Raw genomic sequence first — 12,722 nt, forward strand, 5'->3', positions numbered from 1 at the left:
CATCTCCCTGGTAAACCACCTCCATGGCACTCCGATCTCCCTGGTAAACCATCTCCCTGGCATTCCCATCTCCCTGGTACTCCTCCTCTCTGGCACTCCATATCCCTTGTAATCCCATCTCCCTGGTACTCAATCTTCCTGGCACTCATATCTCCTAATTACCCTGTCTCCCTGGCACTCCACCTCCAAATTACTCCCATCTCCCCAATACTCTCATCTCCCTAGTACTCCCATCTCCCTGGCACTCCACCTCCCGGGTACTCCAATCTCTCTAGGATTCCATCTCCCTGGTACTCCACCTCCTTGGCACTCCCTGGCACTCCATGTCCCAATTACTCCCATCTCCCCGGTACGCCCATCTACCTGGAACGCCCATCCTCCCAGAACTCCCAATTCCCCGTAACTCCCATATACTACCATTTCCCCAGTATTCCCATCTCGCAATTACTCCCACCTCCCAGGTACTTTACCTCCTCAGTAGGGATCGACCGATTATCGGCAAGGCCGATATATATCGAGGGCCGATTTGCACTTTCCCGGACATATCGGAATCGGCCCCGTTAGTTACTGATATTGCCGATATTTTCGTGACGTCATTCTACCTTCTCAGGCCACCTCCCTTGCCTTGGACAGCCTCGTCTGGAGTCGGGACTAGTCTCGCGGGAGTGTATCACAGCCATACACCCACCAACAGCAGCTCGGTGCCAGCCAGCCACCCACATCCACAGGCCCTGTACCAGCCAGCCAACCCACAGGCACTGTACCAGCGAGCCAGCCAGCCACCCATAGGCCCTGTTCCAGCCAGCCAGCAACAGGCACTGTACCAGCCAGCCACCCACAGGCCCTGTACCAGCCAGCCAACCACCCACAGGCCCTGAACCAGCCACAGTCACTGTACCAGCCAGCCACCCACAGGCCCTGTACCAGCCAGCCACAGGCACTGTACCAGCCAACCGCCTACAGGCCCAGTACCAGCCAGTCACCCACAGCCCCTGTGCAAGCCACCAAAGGGTGCCAGCCACCCACCCACCACAGGGTGCCAGCCAGCCCCTCACCCACCACCACAGGGTGCCAGCCAGCCACCCACCACCACAGGGTGCCAGACAGCCAGCCACCCACCCACCAAAGGGTGCCAGACAGCCAGACACCCACCACAGGGTGCCAGCCAGCCATCCACCACAGGGTGCCAGACAGCCACCCACCACAGCATGCCAGACAGCTCCCATCTCCCGATACTCCCATCTCCCTGTACTCCCATCTCCCCTGTACTCCCATCTCCCGGGTACTCCCATCTCCCGGGTACTCCCATGTCCCCGGTGCTCCCATCTCCCCGGTGCTCCCATCTCCCGATACTCCCATCTCCCAGTACTCCCATCTCCCCGTACTCCCATCTCTCGGGTACTCCCTTCTCCCGGGTGCTCCCATCTCCCCGGTGCTCCCATCTCCCAGTACTCCCATCTCCCCGGTACTCCCATCTCCCCGGTACTCCCATCTCCCGGGTACTCCCATCTCCCGGGTACTCCCATCTCCCGGGTACTCCCATCTCCCCGGTACTCCCATCTCCCCGGTACTCCCATCTCCGGGTACTCCCATCTCCCGGGTACTCCCATCTCCCAGGTACTCCCATCTCCGGGTACTCCCCTCTCCCGGGTACTCCCAATTTCCAGGTACTCCCATCTCCCGGGTACTCCCATCTCCCGGATACTCCCATCTCCCAAGTGCTCCCATCTCCCAAGTGCTCCCATCTCCCAAGTGCTCCCATCTCCCGGGTACTCCCATCTCCCAGGTACTCCCATCTCCCAGGTACTCCCATCTCCCAAGTGCTCCCATCTCCCAAGTGCTCCCATCTCCCGGGTACTCCCATCTCCTGGGTAATCCCATCTCCCGGGTACTGGGTCCATGTGGTTTGAGGCATATTTAGCCAAGCGGACATCGCTCACAATTCTAACAAACAGGAGAGTTTGCTGCTCAGACCAAGAATTACACTTCTAGAATGTTCCTTCCATGAAGCAATGGCCTTCTCCAGAAGGAAGGACCGAGTGACATTCAATCAGCACCATGACTTATCAAATAGAATACAGCAGGTAGAAAAGCAATCAATGTACGGTGTCGGGGGTGGGGTATAGTGGGCACATATAAAGCAATCAGTGTATGGTGTTGGGGGAGGGGTATAGTGGGCACATATAAAGCAATCAGTGTATGGTGTTGGGGGAGGGGTATAGTGGGCACATATAAAGCAATCAATGTACGGTGTTGGGGGAGGGGTATAGTGGGCACATATAAAGCAATCAATGTACGGTGTTGGGGGAGGGGTATAGTGGGCACATAGAAAGCAATCAATGTACGGTGTTGGGGGAGGGGTATAGTGGGCACATATAAAGCAATCAATGTACGGTATCGGGGGTGGGGTATAGTAGGCACATATAAAGCAATCAGTGTATGGTGTTGGGGGAGGGGTATAGTGGGCACATATAAAGCAATCAATGTACGGTGTTGGGGGAGGGGTATAGTGGGCACATATAAAGCAATCAATGTACGGTGTTGGGGGAGGGGTATAGTGGGCACATAGAAAGGGTGGCAGGAAGGACCCAGCACTCAATCTGCTGTACAGTTGGGGTTCCTGCCCTTCGTTATATAAAATGACAGATTTGGAGTATCAGAAAGGTTTCCTTGGAATTACCTGGAGTCTTGCTTTCCATCGTCTGTAGAGCTGCGGGTCCGGGGCCCGCCAGTCCTTTCTCTGGATTTCCCGCTGAACTTGTCCATCTTTTTTTTCTTTGCCATTTGCTTGGCCAGCATTTTGTTCTTTTGCATTTTAAGGTGTAACTTTCGTGCCGCTTTGCTGAAGGCCGGTGGAAGGACCTGAAGGGGCGTTTTCTTGGTTTTCTTCCCTTCCTGAGCCGCTTGGCTCTTGGATATTCTGACTGGGCTGGAGTTTCTTACAATGGGAAAGTTCTGCTTCTTGGACTTGGCCTGAGGGGCAGCTTTTATACTTTGCTTAGTCTTTATAGGAATTGTGGGTAACTGGATAGGAGGCGCGGGTGCTACACTCCTCGCTCGAGTTTTTCCCAAATGTGTTTCTGTTGCTTGCATTTGTATCTCGGCGTCGGCTGTGCGTCGTGTAATGCTGGCTTTGTGTTTCTTGGCAGAGGAGGACTTTTTGTGGGGTTTAGGAGATTGTTTTTTGGTAGACGGAGAGGGTGGCTTTTTTGGACAACTGAAGGAGGCGTGTTTATCTAGACTTTTAATGTAGGTGAACTCGCGGTTGCAGTACGGGCAAACATGAGAAGAACCGGACATGCCAAATCGCAGACTTGACTTTTGCTTGGCCTTCTTATTTTTTTGTAATATTGCTTTGTGAATGAGCTGGTTTTTCCTTTTAAGTGCGCCTAGTTTGAGTTTGCCTGAAGACATTTTACTGATTTCCAGAGTAAAATTAAGCTTTTTCGGTTGGCCCATTCTTCGGAACGAACTTTTCTCAGCAGGTTCAAGAACCACAACTCCTACACCATTTTTCGGCATCACAGTCTGTTTGAGGGGGATGGGGTTCTTTTTGGGAGTGTATCTTTTTTTATCGCTTGCTGACGCGCATACTAATATATGTTTGTGTAATTCAGGCAAATTGTCCACGCCCTTCCCACATTTCGTACAACGTATAGCTGTAGAGAAAGTCTGTGGAATATTATGGGTTGTAAAGTTTGTTGCCGTTGTACCGATAGCCAGGGGATTCTTGCTGTGATACTGAAACGGCGGTGGTTTGAAACTGGGGTAGTGCTGATTAAGACCCATCCGTACATCGGGGTCTTTAGACTTTTCCCCTGAAGCCATAACCTTAATTGTTGTGTACAGCTCTTCAGAAGAGTCATTTAATTCGCCATCGTCCTCCGGAGTCATGGGTTCCTCATCTATTCTCTGATTTTGGAGTGAAGTTGCCTTCGTTGGGTCAGTAAAGTTCTGTGGCCTGAGGGACCCGCTTTCCAATTCATGATGACTATACTCTTTATCAGCATGCAAGTCCTGTTGATGTTGTTGCAAATTACAAAGAAAAGCAAACTCCTTTTTGCATAAGGAACAAACAAAAATCTTCCCCACTCCATGAAGAACGGAGCGATGTTCTGTAAGATGGGAAGCATCTCTGAAAAGCTGCACACAAAATTCACATTTGTAGGGCCATTCTTCGGCATGCACCACCAGGTGTTTGGCAAGGTCTTTCATAGACCCAAAGGGGGATTCACAAACATTGCACACAAAAGCCTTATTAAATCCTTCTGAGTCATGCTGACCTGACTGTAAGGAGTCCTTAGAGGCTGCTTCATCCTCAGGTTTTTCTTGTTTAACAAACACCGTTGTTGAGGATTCCGAGTTTAAAGAGGGAGATACAATAGATGAAACCACAGACAGGGGAGGAGGAGATGAACAGGTGGATGAAGAGGAGGACGAGGCAGCACAGGAAGAAGAAGAAGAGGATGAAGAGGATGAGGAGGAGGACAGAGTAGGAGGACCAGGTGAAGCACAACCAGAAGGATCATCGGTGGTTGGGGAAAGAGACTGGGAGGGTGATGCTGTACGGGAAAGAACTGGAAGAGGAGATTGTGTGCTAGCAGATAGAGGGGATGGACAGGATGGGGTGGGTGGAACACTACATGAAGAATCCGGGAGGGAAGGAGCATTCGTAGTAAGAAGAAGAGGCGGTGGATATGTAGTGTCTGTCACAAACTGTGGAGACTGAGAATGTGAAGGTGCTTCTGAAGGAGTCAGGACAGGTGGGGACTGGCAAACTGGGGTACAGGTGCTCTCAGCTGGAGTGAGGGAAGCATCTTCTAGAGAAAGAGCCACATCACCACCTGAGCCAGCAACAAGTTCAGGTAGAAGTGTCCCTCCATCCGTTCTACAGGTAAGCAAATCTGCATCTGGTGGTGAAGCTGCTTCGCCCGGCACCTCTAAATCATCATACTCATTCAATAGAACCTTCTTTAACATGCAAGTGGTAGGCTTCTTCTTTTTGACTCCAATGCACAAGTTGCTCCCTTTGTACTCCTTCCCTTCAGCATCAAAGACCGGCTTCCTACCTATGCTGAGGTCAAGCACAGATTCCCAAGGAACCTGGGAGCGGCCCTTCCCTTCACATTTCTGTTTTACTCCACTGGACAAGTCTAAGGGTTGCTGGTTGCAGACATTACCAAAGGATATATTTGAAGTCCATTCTTTAGTGACCTTTAGATCCTCACAACAAGGACTTAGGCTCTCCCTTTCGTCTTTACCAGACAAACTCCATGCAGGTGAACTGTTGTGACTTTCCAGCTTTGGTAATTTTGGACCTTCACTGAAAGAGGTTTTTCCTTCTTGTTTGACAAATTCCTTTAGAGCTGGGCTGTGCTGTGGGGAGCTTGGAGGGGAAGCTGTACGTCTTTTAAAGCGGTTGGGTCCCGTTGGCATGGTAGATACAGCTGGGCTCAGCTTCGGGATCTCTGATAACAATGATGGACTCACAGGAGATTTGCTGCTTTCCTGCGTCTGCAGCAGCTGCTTAAGTTTTGAAGACAAATAGAAATTTTTTTCTTTTTGGAAGGGCAAATTATCGCCCACAGAAACACTTAATGGGATTGACAAGGAGCAGGAAGGAGTGACGGCTTCGAGGTCGACTTCGGTTTTTATTTTTGACAGTAAAGGAGGGCTGACGGTTCTCCTCTTTTTTGGTTCTAAAATGGCACTGCAGGAAGAGTCACTCGCTGGATTTGGGTTATCGCTTGCAGTCTGGAGCGGTCTTATGTTTTGTGAAACTTCAACCTTGATGGGAGTAAGCAAGCAATTGATTCCTAAGACCTCGGTGGTGCTTGCCTCCACTTCTATGACATCACAACTGGTACCTGTGCTGCTTGATGGGATCTTCCCATCTATGTAATAGGTAAGGTTCTCAGAGATATTATTTGTGATGTCCATGATATAAACGTCATCTGCTTCTCCTTCATCCTCCACTTCCGTACTTACTACATAAATGTTTTCCACTTGTGGAGACTGCTCTGCCTTGAGGAGCGGATCTTCCAGAAGATGACCTTTTCGCCTCACTCCCTTGGGGATAAGATGGCGTTCATGGACTCTGCGCTGGTGTCTCCTTACGTTTGTGTGAGTCCCAAACACTTTCTTACAGTACTTGCATGGATGAAGCTCTCGGCTGGACTCTCCATTCTCCTCAGACAGAACAGAATGGGAGGTCTCTCGGTCAGAATCGGTCATTTTACATTGCAGTCTGGAGCTGCTGTACTCATCACTGGCCTTCAGAGAGTCTATAATATGTTTGTGAGACTGTCCGAGATCTCCGGAAGAGGACACCATTAATGTTTTCCTCTTAGGGCCAGCCTCGTGGCGTCTCTCGTGCCGCCTGCGGTTAATCTGGGTTCCAAACGCCTTTCCGCAGTATCGGCATTTAAAGGCATGGTTGACGGTGGAGATGTGTATGTGCATGTGTCTCTCCAGCCCTTGTTTTGTAGTGAATTTCCTTTCACAATGCTGGCATGGAAACATAAATCCCTCAGACGGCTCCCCATTGACATCTCCTTTGGGTTTAGAGGCTTTAAATGGCTTCTTTTTTGGAGAACCTTCCGGAGTCTCATCAGATGTACTTCGGAGGTCATCCAGCATCTCTGCACTCTCTTCTTCCTGATTAATAGAATCCCGCTCTGATCCATCCCTTTGTAGGTCATCAGCGAGGTCCAAATCAGCCGTGGTGTCTTCCACACCCTGGGTGTCTGGCAATGCCAGGCATTCCAGAGCCGGGATGGAGATCTTCTCTGGAAGGACATTTTGATTCACCATTTCTTGAATCACAGCCGTTTGTTCTAGAGACAGGACTGGGGAAGCCAGAGTCTTGGAATCATCTTCATTGGGAGCTGCAAAGAAAGAAGAAAGATATGAATGGAAATGTGAATCTCGGGAGCAGAGAAGACCAAACACCTCTGAAAAGAGACTTCATTTTATCTCAGCAATGATGTCATCAACATTTACTGGAGACCCCAACTGCTTCGTCCAATATAGGACCATGTCAGTGCTCAGATGCTGGGACCCCGATAGATGACATCACATTAGTCATGACATCATAAGGTTAACCCTTTAAAGCAGCATCAGTGTGCCTAGGTTAGCTGGACAATAACTCTATAATTATATTATCTATATATACACTATATACTGTACACACATTTATAATTCTATGCTAGCAGATGGACGAAAATGTATTTCTCTGTGTACAGTACTGATTACATGATCAGGAACTGCTCTGATTGGTTCCCCATGGTCAGGGATCTGGGCTGTCCGTAACAGGTAAGACAATGTAAGATAACCGTCTCTGTGCCGAGAATACCGCCCTACCTAGAGAGACTGCCGCTCTACCTAGAGAGAATACCGCCCTATCTAGAGAGACTACCGCTCTACCTAGAGAGACTACCGCTCTACTTAGAGAGACTACCGCCCTATCTAGAGAGACTACCGCTCTACCTAGAGAGACTACCGCCCTACCTAGAGAGACTGCCGCCCTATCTAGAGAGACTACCGCTCTACCTAGAGAGACTACCGCTCTACCTAGAGAGACTACCGCCCTACCTAGAGAGACTGCCGCCCTACCTAGAGAGACTACCGCTCTACCTAGAGAGACTACCGCCCTACCTAGAGAGACTACCGCCCTACCTAGAGAGACTGCCGCCCTACCTAGAGAGACTACCGCCCTATCTAGAGAGACTGCCGCTCTACCTAGAGAGACTGCCGCCCTACCTAGAGAGACTGCCGCCCTACCTAGGGAGACTGCCGCCCTACCTAGAGAGACTATCGCCCTACCTAGAGAGAATATCGCCCTACCTAGAGAGAATACCGCCCTACCTAGAGAGACTGCCGCTCTACCTAGAGAGACTACCGCCCTATCTAGAGAGACTGCCGCCCTACCTAGAGAGACTGCCGCCCTACCTAGAGAGACTGCCGCTCTACCTAGAGAGACTGCCGCCCTACCTAGAGAGAATGCCGCCATACCTAGAGAGACTGCCGCCCTACCTAGAGAGAATACCGCCCTACCTAGAGAGAATACTGCCCTATCTAGAGAGAACACCGCTCTACCTAGAGAGAATGCCGCCCTACCTAGAGAGAATGCCGCCCTACCTAGAGAGACTGCCGCCCTACCTAGAGAGAATACCGCCCTACCTAGAGAGAATACCGCCCTACCTAGAGAGAATGCCGCCCTACCTAGAGAGAATACCGCCCTACCTAGAGAGACTGCCGCCCTACCTAGAGAGACTGCCGCCCTACCTAGCGAGAATGCCGCCCTACCTAGAGAGAATACCGCCCTACCTAGAGAGACTGCCGCCCTACCTAGAGAGACTACCGCCCTACCTAGAGAGAATATCGCCCTACCTAGAGAGAATACCGCCCTACCTAGAGAGAATACCGCCCTACCTAGCGAGACTGCCGCCCTACCTAGAGAGACTGCCGCCCTACCTAGAGAGAATGCCGCCCTACCTAGAGAGACTGTCGCCCTACCTAGAGAGACTATCGCCCTACCTAGAGAGTCTACCGCCCTACCTAGAGAGACTGCCGCCCTACCTAGAGAGAATACCGCCCTACCTAGAGAGAATACCGCCCTACCTAGAGAGACTGCCGCCCTACCTAGAGAGACTGCCGCCCTACCTAGAGAGACTGCCGCCCTACCTAGAGAGACTGCCGCCCTACCTAGAGAGAATACCGCCCTACCTAGAGAGAATACCGCCCTACCTAGAGAGAATACCGCCCTACCTAGAGAGACTGCCGCCCTACCTAGCGAGAATACCGCCCTACCTAGAGAGAATACCGCCCTACCTAGAGAGACTACCGCCCTACCTAGAGAGAATGCCGCCCTACCTAGAGAGAATACCGCCCTACCTAGCGAGAATACCGCCCTACCTAGAGAGAATACCGCCCTACCTAGCGAGAATACCGCCCTACCTAGCGAGAATACCGCCCTACCTAGAGAGACTGCCGCCCTACCTAGAGAGACTGCCACCCTACCTAGAGAGACTGCCACCCTACCTAGAGAGACTGCCGCCCTACCTAGAGAGAATACCGCCCTACCTAGAGAGAATACCGCCCTACCTAGAGAGACTGCCGCCTTACCTAGAGAGAATACCGCCCTACCTAGAGAGACTGCCGCTCTACCTAGAGAGACTGTCGCCCTACCTAGAGAGAATACCGCCCTACCTAGAGAGAATACCGCCCTACCTAGAGAGATTACCGCCCTACCTAGAGAGAATATCGCCCTATCTAGAGAGACTGCCGCTCTACGTAGAGAGAATACCGCCCTACCTAAAGAGACTGCCGCTCTACCTAGAGAGAATACCGCCCTATCTAGAGAGACTACCGCCCTACCTAGAGAGACTGCCGCTCTACCTAGAGAGAATACCGCCCTACCTAGAGAGAATACCACCCTACCTAGAGAGAACACCGCTCTACCTAGAGAGACTACCGCCCTACCTAGAGAGAATACCGCCCTACCTAGCGAGAATGCCGCCCTACCTAGAGAGACTGCCGCCCTACCTAGAGAGACTGCCGCCCTACCTAGAGAGAATACCGCCCTACCTAGAGAGAACACCGCCCTACCTAGAGAGAATGCCGCCCTACCTAGTGAGACTGCCGCCCTACCTAGCGAGAATACCGCCCTACCTAGAGAGACTGCCGCCCTACCTAGCGAGAATGCCGCCCTACCTAGAGAGAATACCGCCCTACCTAGAGAGACTACCGCTCTACCTAGAGAGACTACCGCCCTACCTAGAGAGAATATCGCCCTACCTAGAGAGAATACCGCCCTACCTAGAGAGACTGTCGCCCTACCTAGAGAGACTGTCGCCCTACCTAGAGAGAATACCGCCCTACCTAGAGAGACTACCGCCCTACCTAGAGAGAATACCGCCCTACCTAGCGAGAATGCCGCCCTACCTAGAGAGACTGTCGCCCTACCTAGAGAGACTGCCGCCCTACCTAGAGAGAATGCCGCCCTACCTAGAGAGTCTACCGCCCTACCTAGAGAGACTGCCGCCCTACCTAGAGAGACTGCCGCCCTACCTAGAGAGACTGCCGCCCTACCTAGAGAGAATGCCGCCCTACCTAGAGAGACTGCCGCCCTACCTAGAGAGACTGCCGCCCTACCTAGAGAGACTGCCGCCCTACCTAGAGAGACTGCCGCCCTACCTAGAGAGACTGCCGCCCTACCTAGAGAGACTGCCGCCCTACCTAGAGAGACTGCCGCTCTACCTAGAGAGACTGCCGCCCTACCTAGAGAGAATGCCGCCATACCTAGAGAGACTGCCGCCCTACCTAGAGAGAATACCGCCCTACCTAGAGAGAATACTGCCCTATCTAGAGAGAACACCGCTCTACCTAGAGAGAATGCCGCCCTACCTAGAGAGAATGCCGCCCTACCTAGAGAGACTGCCGCCCTACCTAGAGAGAATACCGCCCTACCTAGAGAGAATACCGCCCTACCTAGAGAGAATGCCGCCCTACCTAGAGAGAATACCGCCCTACCTAGAGAGACTGCCGCCCTACCTAGCGAGAATACCGCCCTACCTAGAGAGAATGCCGCCCTACCTAGCGAGAATGCCGCCCTACCTAGAGAGAATACCGCCCTACCTAGAGAGACTGCCGCCCTACCTAGAGAGACTACCGCCCTACCTAGAGAGAATATCGCCCTACCTAGAGAGAATACCGCCCTACCTAGAGAGAATACCGCCCTACCTAGCGAGACTGCCGCCCTACCTAGAGAGACTGCCGCCCTACCTAGAGAGAATGCCGCCCTACCTAGAGAGACTGTCGCCCTACCTAGAGAGACTATCGCCCTACCTAGAGAGTCTACCGCCCTACCTAGAGAGACTGCCGCCCTACCTAGAGAGAATACCGCCCTACCTAGAGAGAATACCGCCCTACCTAGAGAGACTGCCGCCCTACCTAGAGAGACTGCCGCCCTACCTAGAGAGACTGCCGCCCTACCTAGAGAGAATACCGCCCTACCTAGAGAGAATACCGCCCTACCTAGAGAGACTGCCGCCCTACCTAGCGAGAATACCGCCCTACCTAGAGAGAATACCGCCCTACCTAGAGAGACTACCGCCCTACCTAGAGAGAATGCCGCCCTACCTAGAGAGAATACCGCCCTACCTAGCGAGAATACCGCCCTACCTAGCGAGAATACCGCCCTACCTAGAGAGACTGCCGCCCTACCTAGAGAGACTGCCACCCTACCTAGAGAGACTGCCACCCTACCTAGAGAGACTGCCGCCCTACCTAGAGAGAATACCGCCCTACCTAGAGAGAATACCGCCCTATCTACTGAACTCCAGGCAAGCAGCTGAGATAAATAATCCTCAGACATGAAATCTGAACAAAGCCCTTCCCTCTATAGTGTCTACTTCTCCCAGACCAGAGCACTGAGTGTCATTTCTGTCTGCTGCTTCCTTCCTCTGCTATCTGCATGAGTCTCCTCCTCCTCCCCCCTCCTTCCTCTATCTGCATGAGTCTCCTCCTCCTCCCCCCTCCTTCCTCTATCTGCATGAGTCTCCTCCTCCTCCCCCCTCCTTCCTCTATCTGCTAGAGTCTCCTCCTCCTCCCCCCTCCTTCCTCTATCTGCATGAGTCTCCCCCTCCTCCTCCCCCCTCCTTCCTCTGCTATCTGCATGAGTCTCCCCCTCCCCCTCTGCATTAATCTCCTCCCCCTCTGCTATCTGCATGAGCCTCCCCCTCCCCCCTCTGCATGAGTCTCCTCCCCCTCCTCTGCTATCTGCATGAGTCTCCTCCTTCCCCCTCCCCCTCTGCTATCTCAATGAGTCACTTCTGACATCAGACTATCCTGGGAGACGCCCCTCTACCTGACCTGCAGCCATTGCAGTATATGGGATATGTGCCTCCCCCCCCTCCCTGCCCCAAACTTACAGTATATACTATATACCGTACTGTGCAATAGTCTTAGGCAGGTGTAATGCAAAGGAAGAAAGCTTCCGGAAATTGAAGGGTTAACAGTTTCTTTTTATAGAAAGATTTGGTTTATTTCCTTTCTTTATGGAATTTCTTTCGTTTTGTTTCCAATAAACAAATTCAACTTTTCGGAAAGATTCAAATTCAGATTGGTGGAAAATCGATCGACGGATTGGAATTCTGTGTGAAGAAATAGCTGGTTGTTAAGCAGTGGGCCGGGAAGACGGCCGCCTGCGTCCTTAGCAACCACGAGTCCTCATCGGTCACCAGGTGAAAAGAGAGGAATGCCGCCATTGCCCGGCAATAGAGAAATAATAAAAGTAGTGTAGGGTCTGGTATGGAGTTTAAGAGAAACCCCCCCCAAAAAAAAAAAAAAAAAGAGTGTCCCCCCAGTCCATACCAGATCCTTATCTGAGCATGCTGCCCTGCAGGTCAAGAAAAGGGGGGAGGGGGAGACAAGCAAGGGCCCCCCCTCTCCTGAACCATATTAAGCCACTTCCTGACAACCGTGGGCGGTGGTTGTGGGGGTCTGCGGATGAGGGGCTTATCAGAATCTGAAAGCCCCTTTAACAAGGGGGCCCCCAGATCCCGCTCCCCCCCCCCCCATATGAATGGGTATTGGGTACATTGTAGCCCTACCCATTCACCAGAAAATTGTCAAAAAAATAATAAAAACACAGAGACAGCTTTTGACAAATCCTTTACTAAAAAATGAAATCAGTGTCCCCTCCCCCCCCCCCTTCCCAT

At 52.0% G+C, this 12,722-nt stretch overlaps 1 protein-coding gene across 3 annotated transcripts in view; it reads right to left on the reverse strand.

Annotated features, from left to right (window-relative positions):
* Window positions 1-2,676: 2,676 nt before the first annotated feature.
* PRDM2 (PR/SET domain 2) overlaps window positions 2,677-12,722 on the reverse strand; it is a gene marked incomplete at its 3' end in the record, with an annotated part of 100,472 nt that continues 90,426 nt past the window's right edge. For all 3 annotated transcript variants that reach the window (XM_082274482.1, XM_082274481.1, XM_082274483.1), the window contains one exon: window positions 2,677-6,887. In XM_082274482.1, coding sequence (XP_082130608.1) covers window positions 2,677-6,887 — 4,211 coding nt within the window. The remainder of the gene's footprint in view (window positions 6,888-12,722) is intronic.

Source organism: Pelophylax lessonae (genome assembly GCF_965119305.1).
Source record: "Pelophylax lessonae genome assembly, chromosome: 12".
NCBI classification, from domain to species: Eukaryota; Metazoa; Chordata; class Amphibia; order Anura; family Ranidae; genus Pelophylax; species Pelophylax lessonae.